This window comes from Oryx dammah, unplaced genomic scaffold (assembly GCF_014754425.2).
Source record: "Oryx dammah isolate SB20612 unplaced genomic scaffold, SCBI_Odam_1.1 HiC_scaffold_22, whole genome shotgun sequence".
NCBI lineage: Eukaryota > Metazoa > Chordata > Mammalia > Artiodactyla > Bovidae > Oryx > Oryx dammah.
In genome coordinates, this window is record NW_024070206.1 from 26495971 (window position 1) to 26517629 (window position 21659).

The following is a 21659-nucleotide window of genomic DNA, read 5'->3' on the forward strand; positions in this document are numbered from 1 at the left end:
GTAGCTTAGTGTAAGTCAGTGGTTTGGGCTCAGTATCTCTCATGAGGTTGTAGTTAAGATGATAGCTGGAACAATAGTCTTCTTACTTATCTATTTTTGGTTGTGCTGGGGCAGGGAGGTCTTTGTTGCTGCTCACAGGCTTTCTCTAGCTGCAGCAAGTAGGGGCTCATCTCTAGTTGCAGTGCACGGGCTTCTCATTGCAGTGGCTTCTCTTATTGCAGAGCGTGGGCTCCAGGTGCTTGGGGGCTTCAGTAGTTATGGAACCTGGGCCTAGTTGCCCCGACAAATGTGGAATCTTCCTGGAACAGGGATGGAACTCATGTCCCCAGAATTAACCACTGGACCACCAGGGAAGCCCTGGGGCTGTAGTCTTCTGAAGCTTTAACTGGGGCTGAGGAGCTGCTTCCAAGATGGCTCATTCATATGGCTCTTGGGCTTGTTGGCTATTGGCAGGTGGCCTTGGTTCCTCATCATGTGAAATTGCTTGAGTGTCCTCACAGCAGGGCAGCTGGCTGCCTCCAGAGCAAATGATCCAAGAGAAACAGAAAGAAGGAAGCCAAGATGTCTTTTAGCCTCAAAAGTCACATACCATCATTCCACCATATCCTCTCCTTTAGAAACAAGTCACTAAGTCCATCTCATACACAAAGGGGAGGGGAATTAAGTTCTATTTTTCAAAGGGAAATAGAAGGGAAGCATAACTAAGAATTTGTGGACAGTGCTTAAAGGTGTTCCATTAAATGTTTCTGAATGAAAGACTGGTTAATTTGGAATTTTTCAGTGCCTAGCTATTTCAAGGCCATTACAAATTGGGCTCCTTTGGAAGAAAGATTCAATCTTTTAGATCATGGAGTGACCACTAAGAGATTGCTACTTCCAAGAGCCACGAACAGTGGATGACTGACCATCACAGTAACTGTCAGGCCACAGAGGAGGGAAATGATGTGACTTACATATAAAATCTGAGTTTTACTCCAAACCAGGGCATCCGTATAAACTGAAAGTCCTTGGACCAGATTAGATCATTTTTGAGTTTTCAGGAAAGCAATAATCATCAGAATGACTTCACTAAGAAGAAGGCCAATGGACTTCATTTTATTTCCTGACAGTAACAGAGATAGTATATTGTTTAAACTAGGAGAATGAAAAATAGCATATCTGGACTTCAGCGAGGCTCCTGGCAGTGATACCCTTCAGAACAAGGTGGAGCAATCAGTGCTGGATGAATAATCAATTAGATGGGTTTATTGGTCATATTCATTTGCATAGCAAATTACTAAAAACTCAGCACTTACAGCTCGCATTTCTCATCTCACAGTTTCTGTGGTCAGGAATCTGGGCACAGCATAGGTGTATCCTTTGCTTAGGGTCTTGCCCAGGTACAGGCTCAGTGAGGGGCTGTGGTTTCATCAGAGTCTTGACTAGGGAAAGCCTCATTTCCACACTCCTTCAGGTTCTTGGCAGAATCCATCTGTGGGCAATCGCGATGGTAAGATGGGCTGTCAGGTCCTAAAGGCCATCCCACCCGCTTGCCATGTGGCCATCTCAAACCATTGCAGCTTCTTTACACCCAGCAAGGGAGTCTCTTACTCCAGCCTGCAAAGATAGAGTCTTATATAATGTAACCTAGTCAAGGGAATGACATCCCATCCCCTTTGCCATATACAGTTGGTCAGAAGCAAGTTACAGGTTCCATGCTTAAGGGGAAAGGATTATACAAAGGCATGAGTCACTGGGAGTCACCCTTGGCTGTGACTGCCATGCTAGTTGAATGAATATAAAGAGTGATAGTTAAATGAGCCCCTCTGAGCCTGGAAGCAGAGCTGAGTGGCAGATGGCAGGGACCTCTCAACAGCTTTGCCGGGACTAGCATGAGGACGTGGATGACGGCCAGTACTTGTGTGATGTGAAACTGTGTATACTAACTAACAGGTCAGAGAATCTTGATCCAAAATGATCTGCAGAGGCTGGAACAGTAAAGAGATGCCAACAAAATGAAATAGATGGGGGAGACATGAAAATCCCCACTTGTAGATAGAGAAGACCAAATACAAATGTTGATGGGGTGGGTGCTGGGCATGACTTAGAGGACGTGTGCATGAAAAGTGTGGGGCGTTTTAGTAGACTGTCAAGCAACTCAGTGTGTCTGCCAGGGAAGCTCATGTGATCTTTTGCTGTATTAATAAAAATATGATATCCAAAATGAGGGAGGTGATACTCCCTCCTTTTAGCATGGCAAAACCACTCCCCAAGGATAGTGCGTGTGTTGGGAAGCCTGATCGACAGGGGATGCTCACAGACCAGCATGCTCAGAAAAATGGGACCAGGGTGAGTGATGGGGTCTAGAAATCATGTGCTGTGAAGAAGGATCGAAGGACCTGGAACTTTAACCTATAGGAGAGACTGCTTAGTGGGGAATAAGGCAGCTGTTTATAACTATTCAAAAGGCTGTCATGTGGAAGAGATTTTAAATGACATCTGAGGCGCTCCAGAGGGTGAAACAAAGACTAGTGGGTACTCATTAAAGGAAAATAAGTTTTAGTTTTTATATAGTGTTCCTTATAAAAATTGCTGTTGCTTGAAAATATAATGGGTTCTGTGAACCGTATGTGTGCCCCAGCTATAGAGGGGCTGGACAATGCCTGTCAGGGGTACTATAGGTGAGAGTCATACTCTGAATAAAGAGTGGGCTTTCACACAGCCAGACAGTTCTTCAGTGCTTGATTTACTTATTACCTATATTTATTATTTATTTCTTTTCCCCTATTCCTTCTCGACTGAAATTCAGAATGAGGGGAAATCTCAGCAGACTTGCAGTCTCATAAAATAAGTGCTTTCTAATTGTCTCTTAAAGTTGTAATACCCTCAACAATCCTAACATGGTATTCTGGATATTTTCTAGCTATAAATGTCTTTGGAGATGTCATTTCCTTGGAGAAGAGGGGCTACAGTCCATGGGGTTGTAAAGAGTTGGCCACGACTTAGTGACCAAACAACAACAATAAATGACAATAAATAGATTAACAATATCTAGATTCAGATATTTACTAACAATAAATAGATTCAGAGCCTGGCTTTAAATGAGTTAATGTTTCTGTTCTGATTATTTTTATCAACTGAAGTTAAGTATGAGTGTAATGAGGGCTTTTCATGAATTACCCCTTTGACACCCAATCTGTAAAGAAAGTGCTCAAAAACTCATTGACAGTTATACATAAGGAAACTAAGCCTTCTAGGGGTTTAAGGAACTTGCTTGAAATTTACAGAAATGATAAGTAGCTAAATGGGATCTGAGCCCAGACTGTCTGGTGCAAAGCCTGTGACGCAAACCCCATAGATAATCACAGAAAATGCATGCCCTTCCTCCTGGCCGCCCCAGGGGAGCCTATGAGGCCAAGGAGATGGGATTTCACTCTAAGTGTGAGGGGGAGTTTTAAGGAAGGTGGTGACTGACCTGATTTATATTTTTGAAAGGTCATCCTGGATGCTGGGGGAAGAACAGATAACCAGGAAGTGACCTGGAGGCAGTGTTCCAGGGAGGGGTGACGGACCCATTGTGGGTGACTTGGGATGGGCGGTAGCAGCATGCATGACCGAAGTGGGTCTCCTCAGTCAGGAGGAGTTCTGGAGAGAGAATCAAGGGTAGCCCTGCCCTTCCCCAGATGGTAGCCCTGACTGGCCTTCTGTGGCCGTGCCTGCAGCGTGAGGACACATGGGCTGGAGGGGCTGTGAATGTTCAGAGCCCACCCAGATCCCTTCTTGATCACATTTGGTGTGCAAGACCCTGGATTTCTCTCCCCAGAGTGTCCGAAGCCCAAAGGGTACATTGATGGAGTGGAGTGCTGTAGGCAGAAACCGGACATGGGATCAGGCCAGCTTTGAGGAGCTGGACAAGCCTCATGGATGGATCAGACATGAGCAGAGCAGAGGAATGGGCATCTCCTAAGTGTTTAGCTTGAGCAACAAGGTGGATGCTGGGAAAGATTGAGGGCAGGAGGAGAAGAGGGCAACAGAGGATGAGTTGGTTGGATGGCATCACCGACTCAATGAACATGAGTTTGAGCAAACTCAAGGAGATATTGGAGGACAGGGAAGCCTGGTGTGCTGAAGTCCATGGGGTTGCAAAGAGTCAGAGATGACTGAGCAACTGAACAACCATAACAAAATTGAATCCTGACAACAATGATCTCTACCTCCATAAACCCCAGAACCTTATGAAAGGCTTTTGTTGTTGTTCTTGCAAATAATGTAACATGTTTTAACCCTAATTTGGCACAGGGAAGACTTCATACTTCATAAAACACACTCTTAGGTGGCAAGTTCACCTCACACCCTAAGCTACTCCTACAATACATGCAGGTGTAAATCGCATCCTCCTAGTACAACCAGACAATTCCCTGCACCTGCTCTTCTGGGAGGATCGTGAGGTTTAGTGATGAGAACGAGAGCTATAGAGCCAGAGAGCCCTGGAGATGAGTACCAAGTATCTGTCTACCTATTACAGTTATAAGGACTTAATGAGATAATGTAAATAAAACAGGGCAGTGCCTGGCAGAGGCTTAGCTAGTATTCATTCATACCCAAGTGTGAGTATGTTCAGTTCCGGTCCAAGTTTTTCCCTCTGCTGTAGCCCCAGCCAGTACATCACCATGGAAGACAACATTCGTGCCCACAAAGAACACAGTTGTACAGACGCAGGCTTTAAGGTTGATGGGAGTTCAGAAGTTCTCATTGCTGGCTTCCCGGTGCCCAACCCTGGAGAGGAATCAGACTGTCTATTGCCACTCTCTGACTTTCACTCATTTTTGATCCATGTTATATATTTATTTTTGGCTCTGCTGGGGGCTACTTTCTAGTTACAGTGTGCAGGCATCTCATTGCAGTGACTTCTCTTGTTGCAGTACTCAGACTCTAGGACGAGTGGGCACAGTAGTTGTAGCACATAGGCTTAATTGCTCAGGGGTGTGTGGGATCTCCCCAGATCAGGGATCGAACCCATGTCCCCTGCAGCTGGCAGGTGGATTTTTAACCACTGGACCACCAGGGAAATCCTGATCCACGTTTATTGAGTGCAGGCATTCGAAGGCATTGAAGCACACCGTGGCCAGTTGGTGAGAAACAGTGGCTTAAATATATCCTCCTCTCTGGACAAAGAGCTTCCGTGGCTTTCCAGATGTCTGACTATCTTGAACATGAGGTCAAGAACCAAATTATTCTTTAAAATGATTGCCAAATATCCTGTCTTAAATTTCCTTTTTATTTGTATATTCCTTTTCACCTAAGCCCTGCAGAATGACTTTTTCATATGTGGGTGTTAAATAAATGTGATTCATTTCACTGCGTGAGAAGAAAAATATGTCAGATGATATTACTCTTTTTCTGTATCTTCCAACCTGACCACTTGTGGTACTAATATAAAAGTCTCCACAATGTTGAGTGGCAGTAAGAATTAAAGTGTTTTCTCTATTTTCTGTTAGGCACAAGCAGTTTTTTTTGGAAAACAAGTTGTAAAGTTATTTCAGGGGTAGGATACAGGGCTTGGCCCTTCTCAAAGCCTGCAGCTTGGTGGCCAAAGCAGCAACAGCACAGTATTTAAAGTCTCCAATCCTCTTTAAGATGTTTGTTTAAAGGATTCTGGTGTTTAAAGCTCCTGGCTCTGGAGCCTAGAAGCCTGGGGAGGAGGTTTTGCTGACAGTGCAAACACAGCTGTTCTGAGTTCTGGTCTTGGTCATATACGGGCATTTCTGGAGCCTTCATTTGACAGCTTTACCAGCAACATGGTATCCCGGCATTTCAGAATCCCAAGCCAGGGGAGCTCCCTGGTGGTTCAGTGGTTAGGGCTCCACACTTCCATTGCACGGGACATGGGTTCAATCCCTGGTCAGGGAACTAAAATCCCGCAAGCCACATGGCAAAAAAAAAAAAAAAAAAAAAAAACCCCAAGCTAGGCAGCCAACCACGTGGCCTCGTTTTCTGTTCTGTACAGGACATCATGTCTGCCCCACATATAACGTCACCATTTTCTCAAGTCTGAATTCAAGGTATTGCATGGGCTCATGAATACTGTCTTGTCATTTATTTCAGAGTTTTCACTTTTAAGGCACTATCAGTGGCTTATATTTTATTTCATTTTACTTTGACTTTAACAGCTGCCCCCACCAAAAAAAAAAAAAGATTCAAGTAATACCTAAAATCCTAGGATCATCCAGATGCCAAAAGCTACACTGGCATCCCAGGTCCTTGAGGAAGATATACCCCTAGCATTAGTGATCAGCTTTGTAGGGGGATCCAGTCCTAACTTTTGAAATGGTTTTAGCTCTTTTTCTTAGTGATTTTTAAAAAGAAATAAATAGCAAATTGGAAAAGACTCTGATGCTGGGAGGGATTGGGGGCAGGAGGAGAAGGGGACGACAGAGGATGAGATGGCTGGATGGCATCACGGACTCAATGGACGTGAGTCTGAGTGAACTCCGGGAGATGGTGATGGTCAGGGAGGCCTGGCGTGCTGTGATTCATGGGGTCATAAAGAGTCGGACACGACTGAGCAACTGAACTGAACTGAAGGAGCAAGCAAAGTATTGTCTTAATGAGCCAAGTATATGAATGAATGAATCCCCGAGTACAGAGCATACACAGTACATTTTCCCATAGCCCAGTGTTTGAAGGCAGAGTTCCAGCCTCCGGCTCTAGCTCTGTGATATTTCCCCAAGGCTGGGGCAGCTGTGGTTGAAGACATGGGTCCTAGCAGTGTGCCTGCTAGGAGTTTATCCACAGCCATGGATATAAAACATTATATTAAACTTTTCAGTATAACAGAGAACGTATTTGTTTTTTTAATTGGAGGATAATTGCTTTACAAAGTTGTGTCGGTTGCCCCTCTTGAGCCTCCCTCCTACCCCCACCCCAGCTCTCTAGGTTGTCACAGACTGCTGGGCTGGGCTCCCTGTGTTATAAAGCAGCTTCCCACTAGCTATGTATTTTACACATGGTAATTTATATATTTCAGTACTATTTCAATTCATCCCACCCTCTCCTTTCCCAACTCTGTCTGTTCTCCACGTCTGTATCTCTCTTCCTGCCCTGCAAATAGGTTCATCAGGACCCTTGTCCTAGACTCCATAGGTAAGGGTTGATATATGATATTTGTTTTTCTCTGACTTGCTTCACTCTGTATAACAGGCCCTAGGTTCATCTACCTCAGTTCAACTGACTCAAATTCATTCCTTTTTATGGTTGAGTAATATTTCATCGTATATATATACCACAACTTCTTTATGCATTCATCAATTGATAGACATTTAGGTTGCTTCTAGGTCCTGGCTATCATAAACAGTGCTGCAGTGAACACTGGGATACATGTGTCTCTTTGAATATGCAGATAATCTATTTGTGATGGATATAGTGCTTCATATGAAAAATTCAGTTTTTATCCTAATCCAGGTAGGAAATCCATCACAAGTAGGATTTTAGACTTTATCCAAGGCAAAAACTTGCATTTCCTCCCAATATTTCATTCCCTTCCTTCTCAACATCTGGAAATTAGTATCAGTTGGTATTTTGTGTTGACTGTGAGGTCTGCATTCTTATGGCATTTTAAAAATAAGCCATAAAATTTTTTAAAGAAAATAAAATAAGCCATTATTCTTTGTGGAAGGGGTGAGGATATTCAAGTGTAGCTTAGGTTCAGACAGAAATAGCCAAACACCATATATTACCTGACCCCAGGAAGAAAGAAGATTCATGAAAAGCTGTCACCCCAGGTAAAGGAGGTCTTGGATTCATGTCAGGAGGGGAAGAGAGAATCGTATGTCTTTGGAATTCTGTTGGCAACTAGAGGAGAGTGTTCTGGAAGAAATACAACTCTCTGCCACATGGGTCTGTCGGAACATTCAGAACAGGGAGACAGGCCCTGGAATGGGCACCATTTCCTGGCCATGGGTGGACTCATTTCCCATAATTGCGAGTACAGCACCAACCCACCATGAATGATAGAGTGACACTGGTTATTGGCAAACCCATAGAGAGAATAAAGAACTTCTAAAGCGCTTGAATTTCCCGACAGATCTTCCTCATTATTTTGATTTCTTAAGGTCAAACATAGAACATGAACAAAACTGAAGTAGTTGTGTGTGGGGGGGGGGGGGATTACTTTTATTTTTGCCCTTATTCCAAATAAATCAGATTTCTGTTTGTATTGTCAGTATCGTTCCACTAGAAACTTCCATTGTGCTGCATGCTTTACAGAGGAACACACAGGCCACCTTCCCCACTAATAATCTCTTAAGACATTTTTTCTCCACTACACAAAGGAGCTAAGTTACGTTTTTAAAGGTGTAGGTGAAGGTGAAGTCGCTCAGTCGTGTCCAACTCTTTGCGACCCCGTGGACTGTAACCTACTAGGCTTCTCCATCCATAGGATTCTTCAGGCAAGAATACTGGAGTGGATTGCCATTTCCTTCTCCAGGGGATCTTCCCGACCCAGGGATCGAACCCGGGTCTCCCGCATTGGAGGCAGATGCTTTAACCTCTGAGCTAACCCTTTTTAAAGGAGATCCATCTGGCAGTAAAAACTCACCCTCTGTCTTTCCTAAATGGGTAGGCTGTTTAATGAGTCTCCTCAGGTTAAACAGGAAAAAAAAAAAATCAAATTATGGGTATAACATCACAGGATCGGTTCAGAAGTATGAATAGATTTGGGAAGACATCTCCCCATGGCCAGTCTTACTGGCAGCCAGGGTCAACCTGATACATAGATTGAGTGGAGGTGGCTTCTTAGAATGAGGTAAAGGTCACCAGGCAGGACACTGTTACCCTAGAATCCCTCCCTTCTAGTCTCTGCTGGACCCAAAATGTTAGCACTAATGCAACGGGCTTTCTTTTTATATATATATGTAAATATTTATTTATTTATTTTTGGCTGTGCTGGGTCTTTGTTGCCGCGAGGGCTTTCTCTAGTTGCGGCAAGCAAGGGCTACCTTTCCTTGCTGTGTGCAGGCTTCTCATTGCAGTGGCTTCTCGTGTAGCAGAGCACAGGCTCTAGGGCACGTGGGCTCAGTAGTTGCAGTTCCCAGGCTCTAGAGCACGGGCTCAGTAGTTGTGATGCGTGGGCTTAGTTGCTCCTCAGTGTGTGGGATCTTCCTGGACCAGGGATTGAATCTGTATCTGCCACATTAGCAGGCGGATTCGTTACCACCAGCGAAGCCTGTGGGGTTTTTGACTCATGAGGCACATTGATTTGACAAACACTTGCTAGGTAATGACTGGCCTGTAATCTAGCTACTATATGGGGAAGGGTCCTCGAAGAAGAACAAGGACTAAACATCACAGAAGGAGGGAAAACTTCCACCTGGAGTGACCTGGGAGGATTACATGGTGGGTGAGCAGGAATTTTCCAGATGGATGTGGGCAGAGGGAATTCTGAGAGAAGAAATTTGCACAGGTGCAGAGGAGGATGAATCAACACACGTGAGACCAGGTCATAGAAGCCTTGACACCAGAGGACCAAGAGGATATTCTGGAGCAAGTGGGGTCCAGAGCTGAATGTAAGGAAGACAGATGTGCAAAAGATGCAGAGTGAAATGCATGGAGAGGGATCAGCTAGGAAGAGCAGTTGAGAGGTAACCGTAAAAATCTACCAGAAAGACAGAGGGGAAGGGGGAGAGAGGAAGAGAGAACCCTGGCGCTAGGATGGTGATGAGACAGCTGTGATGATGCAGTGGGATAAGAGATGACGGGAGGAGGGCATGAACAGCAGAGGTGACGAGGTCAGTGTAGACACGCCAGGTTGGAGATGCTGCTGGACATCCCAGAGAAAATGGACCATCCGTGAATGGGATGGACATGAGGACCCAGAGGCCTGGAGATCTGATGGTAGGGAGGAGTCAACAGGAGCAGATGGACAAAAGTCAGAAAGATGGATTCAGGAAGAAGGTGTTTCACCCTGAAGTCTCTGACTTATGGGGCAGATAACCCTAAAAGGAACACACTGAAGCCAGCGCTAGCCCTAGTGCGTGCTAGTTTGGCATAAACTCACTTACAGCTCCATAGAGGGTCTGGCCTGAAAGTCCAGGGGCAATGTCATGAGTAGGCTCAAGAAAAGCTGAGCCCAGGACCTAGGCTTCTGCAGAGGGAGGGCAGAGATGGAGGGCTGGCCGTGGCCATGGCTGGTATATGGATGCAGTGATGTCCACCAGGGCCTGGGGCGAGAGGGAACAGAGATCCCCCTACTGAGGTGGGAAAGGCTGCTTCACCGTTCTGTCCTGACCAGCCAGTGGGGAGGTGTGCTGGTGAAGGGGGACAGGCAAAACCGATCGTGGGAGTCCCGCCAATCCTGCCTCTCCCCCGCACTTCCATCCTCCCAGCCTCCAAGGCTCTGGGCTTCCATCCAGAGAATGGGTGCGGAGCTCTTACGCTTATTCCTGTAGAATAGCAAGATCTCAGATGATCTAAGGTTCCAGGCAGCAGAATATTTGAGCACAGTGTCCTCCATGATGTGTTCATTTCAACACGAGAAGCCCTGAATTCCTGCCCCAGCTCCTCCCCCTGATGGTAACTGGACATGTCTTACTCCCATGGGTGTGCTATGTCAGTCACTCAGTTGCTCAAGTGTCCGACTCTGCGAGCCCATGGACTGTAGCCTGCTAGGCGCCTCTGTCTACGGGGATTCCCCAGGCAAGAATACTGGAGTGGGTAGCCATTCCCTTCTCCAGGGGATCTTCCTGACCCAAGGATTGAACCCAGGTCTCCTGCATTGCAGGTGGATTCTTTACCACTAACGCCACCTGGGAAGCCCCATTCCCCTGGGTAGATCTGTCTTGAGTTGCTCAATAACTCTGAACAAAGAGCTTTGTGTCTCTGGCCCTGCATGTCCTCAGATGTGCTGTGGGAACCCTATGCCATAGATGAAGGTCACATGACATACTGTATGTGACGGTACCTCACCCTATCATGTGCATATACATCCTTGTTGTGATGTATTGTGTGATGTCGATGTTACTCTTGAGAACTCAGAGAAAACAGGACACCCCCACGTTAAGTGAACCGCCTTTTGGAGCAAAGAGAGATGAGCAAGTATTTGCTTCCCTTCCCCCAACCCCCTCCCTGCCTTTTTAAGGGGGAACTGCTTTTTCCTCCTTTGGAGGAAAACAATTTTTTTTTCCTCCCTTGCCAGTGAGATGCTGCACCTGTTTCTCTAGTCTACCTTCCCTGTGTGCTGTGCTTAGTCGCTAAGTTGTGTCTGATTCTTTGCAACTCCGTGGACTGTAGCCCACCAGGCTCCTCTGTCTATGGGGATTCTCCAGGCAAGAATACTGGAGTGGGTTGCCATGCCCGCCTCCAGGGGATCTTCCCAACCCAGGGATTGAACCCAGGTCTCCTGCATTGCAGGTGGATTTTTACAGTCTGAGCCACCAGGGAAGCCCAAACCCTATTTGCATTATTAGACGCATTTGATGCACTGTTTGCATCACTGGGAAAAATGAAACTGGTCCTGCTCAGCTGGCCCTGAGAGCACCCCCAACATAGATCTCCCATCCCAGTGATCTGGTCCATAGTGAGGCCGGGCCCTGAGGACCTCCGTGTTCCCGCAGCACCATTGGAGGGACAGGAGCACCACAGGGGAGGAGCAGAGAGGAGAGGCCCGGCTGGTGTGATGGGGGAATTACGGGACAGTCTCTCAACACTCCATGGCATCTTTTTAGTCCAATTCAACCCCTTACCCCACACCTTACATGGTGCTTGTCATACAATAGGTAGTTAATAAATATTTATCAAATCGATGGAATGAGGAGGAAATAAGAGAGAGGTCATCTCAAGGAAATGCAACCCACTCCAGTATTCTTGCCTGGAGAATCCCATGGACAGAAGAGCCTGGTGGGCTACAGATCCTTGGGGTTGCAAAGAGTCAAACATGACTGAGCACGCACGCACGCACACACAGACACAGACAGACACACAGACACACATATAGCGATCCTAAACCACACAGCCTTCCTGCTGTGAAAAAACGGTCCCAGATACCAGAGGTGTCCCGGATTTCACGCTTATGCCTTTTGTCTTCTTTTTATGTTTCAGGTCCTCCTGGCCCCAGGGGTCCAAAAGGTGACCGAGGACAGCAGGGACCCCCAGGCCCCACTGGCAACAAGGGGCAGAAAGGAGAGAAGGGGGAGCCGGGCCCGCCTGGCCCAGCTGGTGAGAGGGGCCCAATCGGGCCAGTTGGCCCCCCTGGAGAGCGTGGCAGCAAAGGCTCCAAAGGCCTGCAAGGCTCCAAAGGCTCCCGAGGGTCTCCTGGGAAGCCTGGCCCCCAGGGCCCCAGCGGGGACCCAGGCCCCCCCGGCCCGCCGGGCAAGGATGGACTCCCAGGCCCTCAGGGGCCCCCCGGCTTCCAGGGACTGCAGGGCACCGTGGGGGAGCCTGGGGTGCCCGGGCCACGGGGGCTGCCAGGCCTCCCTGGGATGCCGGGCATGCCAGGTATCAAGGGTCCCCCTGGTCCCCCGGGCCCCTCAGGGGCGGCAGTGCCCCTGGCCCTTAAGACCGAGCCGACCACAGCACCTGAGGACAACGGTGAGTCTGAGCCCCTCACACCCAGGAAGGGGGTGCTCCCCGTGTTCACCTCACACACCCAATCTCATTAGCAGTGAAGGCATCACACAGGGTGGGCTTCCGCCCCTGCTGCTCGCCTGGCCCCTCACTAGGCAGCATCCTTCAGGCACGTGTGTTTATCCCTAAACAGCATCAGCTCCTCCAGCGCTTATTTATCATTAGCTAAGTTGGGTCCTCAGGGACAAACTGGTCCCAGATGTTGAATTCAGGAAAATCTGAGGCTGGCCACCCCAGAGCCATCCCTGTCTTCATTTTCTGCCTTTCACCTGGGGATGGTCGACCCTTAGTTAACGTGCAGATGGAACTTTCTGTTCCTGAGGCCAGCTCGCATTTCTTTCTGAGAAGGTATTATGGCACCTTCTCATCCTTTGATAATGAAAGCTTTGGGTTTGTCTTTCTCCCCTTGGACCCATAGCCAATTCCACTTGGTTTCCTGCAGTCCCCCTTCGTTGCATTTTCCTGTGAGCCTAGCTCTCCCAGCCTCTTGTGTACAGGTTCTGTGTGATCCTCGGCTGATGGGGACCACCTGAGCCCGTGCTGGTTGTTTTTTCTATGTCTGTTACTTCTGTCATTGTGAAGACTAATCCAGACACAAAGGCCCGCTTAAGTGGTTTTAACCACCATGTGTCCTGCAGGCCACCTACTTCCTCGGACTGGTCTTGGCCCCTAGAATGTTCAGGAACATCAGTCACAGACTCAGCATACGGGCAGTAGGGAAGCCGGGCTGTGGCTATGCCTCCTAAAGGCATAGTGTTTTCAGCGTGTGTATGTTTCCATCAACATTTTTAAACTTTCCATTCCTAGGCTGCCTGCCTTACTGGAAGAACTTCACAGACAAATGCTACTATTTTTCGACTGAGAGAGACTTTTTTGAGGATGCAAAACTTTTCTGCGAAAGAATGTCTTCACATCTCGTTTTCATAAACACGGGAGAGGAGCAGGTACGTGTGTGGCATTCTTAGGGTTGGAGAAAACTGTAATTTAAGGATCGCTGACATCTGGAAAGTACATGCTTACTGAGGATTCAAAGATACCATAAATTCATAGTCACAGAAACACCGAGGGCCACATGATTGAGATTTGGGCTTTATCCAGCGACAGAAAGCATTCACGGCATGGGGGTTGGGTCCTTGTGCTAGCACCTGGAAGCTCTTGCTTTATCAAGCCTGGAGCTGTGTGGCTTTTCCCGGAAAGAGCGGGAAGCCTGCAGGTCGGTACAAGTCTCCTATGGAGAGGCAGAGAGCCCTGAGCACTGGAGGGGTGGGGCCAAATGCCAGGGTCCAGACATGTGGACTTAACAGGGTCAGGAAGGGCATATATGGTCCTGGGGCAAAGCCCACACACGATAACCACTCATTTGGTCCCTAATGTGTGCCAGGCATTTTCTCCTATAAACCTCACCACACCCCAGGAGCCTGTGGGTAATATTATCCCCATCTTACAGACAGGAAAACTGAGGCCCCACAAAATTTGAATGATTAATATATGAGACAAGTAAATGCAGAGCTGAGACTGAAACTGAGGTCCATCTAGCAACAACACCAGTGCTTTCTCTTTAATGCCGCACTGTCACAGGGGCCTCCTTTCTTTCCCCTGCATGTCTCCGGCAGACAGGACCCTGAAAATGGATGCTTCTGCAGTAATTGACTGGAAATGAGCATCCATAAGACAGGGGTCAGGCGCCTGGGCCTGACCCCAGCTCAATCACTTGCCACCTTTATTAGGTTGGTGGTTGTAATAGCTCAAAGACATGTTACGTGTGACACACTGGGCATGGGACCCGGCCAGGAGGAAGGGCTTGAGAGTGCCATGGCTGTTACTATTATTAGAACATCGGAGGGAGGGTTTGTGGGAGGGGTGGAGCCTGGTGGGATTCATGAGTGATCTGGATAGTTTAGGAGTATCGCTTATAAACTTATAAGAGGAAAATATATCAAAGCCCACCCCGCGCCCCCACCCCACCACCACCAAAAAAAAAACCCCAGGGCAAAACAAGTGCAATAAAAAGAGGATAGCAAAACAGAGCACAAGTTATGACAAGCATCCTCTTCGAAAGTGTCCCTCATTTCTAAATATTGAAAGTCCCCCAAACATCTGTTCAAAAAATAGTAACGCACCATCTATGATTTTATTTTCCAGCAATGGATCAAAAAGCAGATGGTGGCGAAAGAGAACTACTGGATTGGCCTCACGGACTTGGAGCGGGAGAATGAATGGAGGTGGCTGGATGGGACATTTCCGGAGTACAAGTGAGTCTCAGAAATGTCCAGGTTGCCGGTCAGGCTCTCGCTGGTCTGCGCGTCTTCCTGAACTACCTTGTTCCCAACACAGTCCTCACACTCAGCCTCTGGGTACCAGCTGCGTGTTTATTTCCATGGAGGGAAATCAATATGGGGTAAGAGTTGGGTTTTTTTCCTCTTCTCGCGAAGTGAATTTTTCTTCATTTCTACCAAGAAAAACAAAAAAACAAAAATACAGACTCATAAAACCGCCCAGGGTGGTAGGGAGAGAGATGGCAAAGCGTGCTCTTTAAGTGCTGCCACAAAAGCCAAGGAAGCCCAGCTCCCCCAGCTCACTCGAGCTCCCCAGATGTGTTTCCAACATGGGCAGGGCGCTCCCTTCAGGATGACACTGTTGGTGTCCCAGCCCTCACTGGGCTTCTGGCCAGAGTGTGGAGATGAACTACGAGTTGATGACTCTCCTACACATAGAAAGTTCAAGTGTACCATGAACGAAGGCCCTTGTGGGACGACCATCTCCTGCAGGTTTGAAGAGTCCCCGTAAGTCCAGTGTGATCTAGTTCTATAAAGGCTGCAACAGAGAATAGAAGCAGTTCATAGAACCCTCTCAAAGCTCCCAGGGGTACAGAAATGTCCATGAGCCTCACCGGACCCCAGTGTCCACTCCTGCCCTAATCCCACCCCAGGGTCTGAAGAGGATGAAATTGTGCCCATTTCAATTTCACCTGTTCATCCTCCTTTTGCTTTGCCTCTAGTAGATGCGGAAATGTGAAACTGTGGAACACACCCTGTACCAAATAGGGCAGAATTTATAAAAACCCACCAGAGAAGACATGTCCTACAGAGGCTCAAGCAGGCATGTGGGCATCTTGGCTTCAGGACTGTGTCCTGAGCTGGAGTAGCTGCAGCATCCTTGGAACCCGGAGAGGAGAGGTTGAGGGCGTTTCAGGTCCAGGACAACGTCACGGGCATCAGGGCTGGAGCGGTCGTGGTCAAGGACAGGAAGATGGGCTCGAGGGATGGAGGGGTGAGGTAGAGTTTCTGTGTGTGTGTGCGCGTGCCTGTGTGTGTGGGTAGACAGGCTTCTTTATGCTTTTAAATCCTCTATGTGAAAAGCATAATTAGAGGATATAGATGGGAAACCAGAGTAAGGCCATTTCTTTTAAACGATTTTTTCTAAAGTATTTATTTATTTGGCTGCATCAGGTCTTAGTTGCATCATGTGGGCTCAGTAGCTAGTGGGCTTAGCTGTTCCATGCCTTGTGGAATCTTAGTTCCTCAACTAGGGATCAAACCCACAGTCCCCGCATTGCAAGGTGGATTCTTAACCACTGGACCACTAGGGAATCAACCACCCAGGCCATTTCTTTTAGAATAGCAACCAAACATTGAGGTGGAACATTTGAAGATTTGAGGTTAGCGCCAAAGGTGAGCCTCAGACCGCCCCCAGGACAAATGGATATCTCTTTCCTGGCTCAGCAGACAGCCAGTCCGCTCCCTACACACCCATCCTCAGTGGGAGGAAGCCACACCACATCTTGGCCCTCAGAAATGTGGCTGACACCCAAGGAGGGTATCCATCATGGCAAGGATACACTTCAGGAGACTCAAAGCAGTTGTGAGAGTTGTCATCTACAACCAGAGCGGTGGAGGGACTTCCCTGGTGGTCCAGTGGCTACCACACTGTACTCCGAATGCAGGGGATCCAGGTTCAATCCCTGGTCAGGGAACTAGATCCCACGTGCTTACAACTAAGAGTTCACATGTACTGCAACTAAAAGATTTAAAAAAAAAAAAAAGATCTGGTACAAATAAAGAAACAAAAGATTCCACATACCTCAGTTAAAACCCGATTCAGTCGAATAAACAGATAAATAATTTTTTTAAATAAATAAAGTCAGAGCAGTGGAAGTGGGGAGGGGAGGCCTCAGTTAAAACCTGATGCAAAGAAATAGATAAATTTTAAAAAATAAATAAAATCAGAGCTATGGAAGTTGGGACAGGAGGCAGAGAATACTAAGGGAAAGATAAATGTGTCACTTTGACAGTCAAGAGTAAGGATGGATCATTTTTTTAAAGGAGTCAGCGGGGAGCTAAAAAAAATAACTTCAGTCTCCTCCACGTTTCTCACGGTCGTTAAAAAAAAAAAAAAGGTCTGGGTTAGACTCACTAAGAAATTCAATCTGAAGCCCTTCTCTAAGCACAAACTGGGTTGGCCCACGTGGAATGGATTGAGCAGGGACAGTAGCACCCCTGCCAGCTCTCCCAGGGTGGAATTTTCTCCTGTCTCCCAGGCTCCAGCAGGAAGTACTGATTGGGATGACAGCCCAGCTTTGATACCTGGGACAGGAAAGAATCACATCACCAGACACCTTCAGGGAGCTCTGTTCCCAGCCACAATTGCACAGTACCCCAGCCAGGGCCCAGACTCTGCTTCTTGTTTTCCACCCAAAGGAACACACAGACATGTAAAAATCCCTGGGATCAGATTTTAAAAGCAAGAATAAATTAGGCAGACATATTATGAGGCCTCAATAGCCAAAGGCTAATTGAACTTGCCATATAATAATAAACACACCACAAACAAGAAAAAGAGCCCGTGCAACAAGGGAAGGGAGTATCTGCCCTGGAGTTCACCAGGTCTGGGTTCCAGGCCTTCGACCAGCACTCAGCAGCTACGTGACCCTGTGTAAGTTACCCAGCCATGTGAACCTCCATGCCCTCATCTAGAAGTGAAGATTACAGAAGCACCGACATCAGTATTGTAAACATTATATGAGATGATACATATCAAGCACCAATGACAGTGAGCCCACGGGAAGTGCTCAAGAAATGCTATCTGCTAGTATTTGTATTATTACTCCTATTACTTGTCTAAGGCAGAACGCCAAAGAATTGATGCCTTGGAACTGTGGTGCTGGAGAAAACTCCTGAAAGTCCCTTGGACAGCAAGGCAATCGAACCAGTCAATCCTAAAGGAAATAAGCCCTGAATTCTCATTGAAAGGACTGATGCTGAAGCTGAAGCTCTAGTATTTTGGTCATCTGATGCAAACAGTCAACTCACTGGAAAAATCCCTGATACTGGGAAAGATTGAGGGCAGAAGGAGAAGAGGGTGTCAGAGGATGAGATGGCTGGGTGGCATCACCAATGCAATGGACATGAATTTGGGCAAACCGGGAGACAATAAAGGACAGGGAGGCCTGGCGTGCTGCAGTCCATGGGGTCACAAAGAGTCGGACACAACTGGGACTGAACAACAACAACTCCTGTTGTCGTCCCCATCATTTTCATGTTGTTCAGTTGCTAAGTTGTGACCCTATAGACTGTAGCTTGCCAGGCTTCTCTGTCCATGGGATTTCCAGCACAGGGTACCCAACACAGGTACCTCCCCATGTACTCAGACTCACCTGCACCCTCCTCCTCTTTGCTGCTGTGGCCTCCATGCCTGGTCCATCACTTCCCTTTCCCCTGCCGTACACAGTGGTTTCTGGACCTGGCCCCTCCCCATGCCTCACCCAGGTTACAGAAGAAATCAGTCTCCCTACTTTGCTCTTACCTTTTCTCCCCTTCTGAAACTGTTTCAGGCTGTTGGGGGTACTATTAAGGAGGAAATAGAAAAGGGATGAAAGGCTTTCTCCTCTGTCTCTTGCCCCTACTTGAATTTTTATACTGAGAGCTGGTTGAGGAAGATGGTGCTGGAGTAACCAGACAAAAAAGCAACAGTGATATGGATTGGATGCTGAAAGTTTAAGGTACACGTGGACTTGAACAAAGGTTTATTTCCAGCAAAACATACAGTCTGACACGCTGTGTCTCGGGATGGTGCCTAGGAACAGGTTTCCAAGTGCTTTGGGTCCACCCACCAATGCACTTCGAAGAGAAAGACTGGAGAGCTGACACATTGTTGCCAAGATTTTATTTGCCAACTAAGGACATGGGTTTTAAAAATCACCCATTGGGACTTGCCCAGCGGTTCAGTGGTCAAGACTTCCAGTACAGGGGTCATGGATTTAATCCCTGGTTGGGGAGCTAAGCTCCCACATGCCACAGAGTGCAGCCAAAAAGACAAAAATCGCCTATCAACAAATCTCAGCATAAAACAACAAAAACAAAATCAAAAAAGACAGTTGGCCATCACCCATACATACACACAGAGTTGTCCTCATTTTTCTCTTTTCACAACAGACCTGTGAAACTTCATTCTTGACCAGCTGGTACCAGTCCCCTGGCTGGACACTGGGATCTACTGGCCCACGGTCTCATTATAACATTCAGTGAATTTTCCTGGAATATCCACCATGGCCCACCCCCTGTGCCAGCCTGGAAAATCTTTTCTAGAGTTTTGGGCACAGTATGAGTGAGAGATACTGTTCCACTCATGTAAAAATAGTCTGATTTGCAGGACCCTGTCACAATCAAGACAGATACCTTAACCCTAAATGTGTATATGGTGAAGAGAAGGGCTTCAGATGAGCTTTCAATGCTCTCTTCTCAGTAATTAATAGAACCAAGTAGACAGAAAAACCAAGAGGAACATAGCAGACACTATCAACTAACTTCCCTGGTGGCTCAGTTGGTACAGAATCGCCTGCAATACCGGAGACCACCTGTAATCAGGGGACCCGGGTTTGATCTTGGGTTTGATCCCTGGGTCGGGAAGATCCCCTGGCAAAGGAAATGGCAACCCACTCCATTTCTTGCCTGAGAAATCCTGTGGACCAAAGGAGCCTGTCAGGCTACAGTCTATGGGGTTGCAAGAGTCGGACATGACTTAGGGACTAAACCAACCAACCAACCAACCAACTTGACTTCATTGATATTCATGGAAACTTTCACCCAACAACACATTCTTTTCAGGTGCATATGGTACATTCACCAAGATCATCAAACAAATGCTGGGTCATCAAACAAGTCTCCAAAAATTAAAAAGCACTGGAAGAGAAACTTTGGCTTCATCTTATGCCATAATCACTCACTTTTCATGCTTCATGCGACTCTGGCTTTGGCCACTAGAGAGAAACCTCTATAGTGGGAGAAAATTCAATAGCAAAGAAATGCTTCTCGCTACTAAGATTTTCCTGTTTTGAGGCCAGGCTCTTACCAGAAGAATTTTCTCAGCCATGAAGCCTCCGTCAATCTTGTGGTTGATGAGAAAGTACTAAGTTGTGTGGTTGGGAGGGGCTGATTGCCAAGCTTGAAAGTTTGTGCTCTACCTCCATGAGGATAAACCCAGAACAGGGAGGGTGGGGATGGGGTGGGGGTGCTTCACACCCACCAGCTGAGATGCTTCATGATTCCAGCTCCTGGAAGAGTGAGTCTAGGCGCTTCCGTGGTCCCCAGTGTACTCAGAATACACTGTCCAAGTACGTAACGCATGTTGCTATCCAACCACTTCTGCAACTTGTGTGTTAAAATACGGGATTCAAGAATTCGGCACCCAGGCTTCAGCCATTTCTCTTTCCAGAATCTATCTGTGGAGTGAGGTTTAGGCACTATTTAAGCTGAAATTCTTCTCCAGAACATATACATTCTGTTTCTCTGACATGCTCTGCACTGTTATAAGCATGCAGACAGGAGGGATTGACCACAAATCCCTCTGTGTGATTTTAGCTTTTCCAAAGAGATGCTGGGAGACCATATACAAGACAAACTACCCCTGCAGCCTGGCTTCAAGCTACTCCATCTCCCACCCTTGCTGGTCTCACCTGGGTCACTCCACTCACAGCCACATCCTACCTGTAGTCCTGAAGGATTACTTCAAACACCACACTGAAGAATTTCCATGACCTGGAAAAAACAAATGGAGAACGGTGATAAAAATGATCTTCCATTATCAATTTGTTCTCTTTCGTCTCATCTGTCCATCCTTTTTTTTTTTTTTTGGCCATGCCACGCAAGTTGTGGGATCTTAGTTCCCCAACCTGGGATCAAACCCATGCTCATAGCAATGAAAACAGAGTCTTAATCACTGAATTGCCAGAGAACTCCCTGTAAACCCCTTTTACCTACTGAAAAGGGCAAGGAAATGCAAGGGGGAAATAGTAAACAGATCATCTATCAGAATTCCTATTTATGCAATTTTCCAATTAACTGTCAGATAAAAAATAATCAAATGTCCCATCATTAATACATCCAGAATCACAGTCTCGAATCTGGTAAGCAAAATTGGAAGGGAACCCCCTCATATAACTGTAGAAATGAAGCAAGTGTACATCCACACCACCAAACTGCCTGGGCACCGTGGCCATTTCTAGGAAGGTCTGTCAAGGTAAGAGAGAAACACACCAAAAAAGCTTACATAAAAGTTTTCTTCCAACGTCACCTTTTCTTGGCATCACAGTCTGAAGTTTGTAACTGCTTTGTTTCTTGCCTAGGATGTAAGTTCTACGAGGACTGGCAGTCTGTTCTCTACAGCATTCGTGTTGCCATCAGCTAGCTATAGCCCTTGCGTGCAGTAGACACTCTGTGGAATGAATGAGCAAATGAATGACTATTTCTGACTCTTCCACCTAAGTATCATCCCATTTATACTCTCATTGCTTGATGGTTTCCTCTAAAATATCTCTTCATCTCTAGATTTATCTAAGTGAGGTCATTAAAAAAAATTGTTTAGTCATTTATTTGGCTGTGTCAGGTCTAAGTTGTATCACGTAGGATCTTTTGGTGTGGTTCGCACACAGACTCCCTAGTTGTGGTGCACGGAGTCTCCAGCCGTGGCATGCGGGCTCAGTAGTTGTGGCACGCAGACTTAGTTGCTCTGCAGCATGTGGGATCTTTGTTCCCTAACTAGGGATCAAACCCACATCCTCTGCATTG

General features: G+C 46.9%; 1 protein-coding gene, 1 long non-coding RNA gene and 1 other non-coding gene across 3 annotated transcripts in view; 2 read left to right on the forward strand and 1 right to left on the reverse strand.

Moving 5' to 3' along the window:
- Nucleotides 1-21659, forward strand: part of COLEC12 (collectin subfamily member 12) — a 176431-nt gene that overhangs the window by 150051 nt on the left and 4721 nt on the right. The window contains exons 6-8 of the mRNA XM_040264700.1: nucleotides 12073-12561; nucleotides 13405-13541; nucleotides 14740-14849. Coding sequence (XP_040120634.1) covers nucleotides 12073-12561; nucleotides 13405-13541; nucleotides 14740-14849 — 736 coding nt within the window. The remainder of the gene's footprint in view (nucleotides 1-12072; nucleotides 12562-13404; nucleotides 13542-14739; nucleotides 14850-21659) is intronic.
- On the reverse strand, nucleotides 14707-21303 carry LOC120881116. Its single transcript, XR_005725217.1, has 3 exons — nucleotides 21142-21303; nucleotides 20580-20630; nucleotides 14707-15046 (listed from the first exon to the last, which is right to left on the reverse strand). It is a non-coding gene; the product is annotated as an uncharacterized LOC120881116 (long non-coding RNA).
- On the forward strand, nucleotides 16498-16570 carry TRNAR-CCG. The gene has a single exon. It is a non-coding gene; the product is annotated as a tRNA-Arg (tRNA).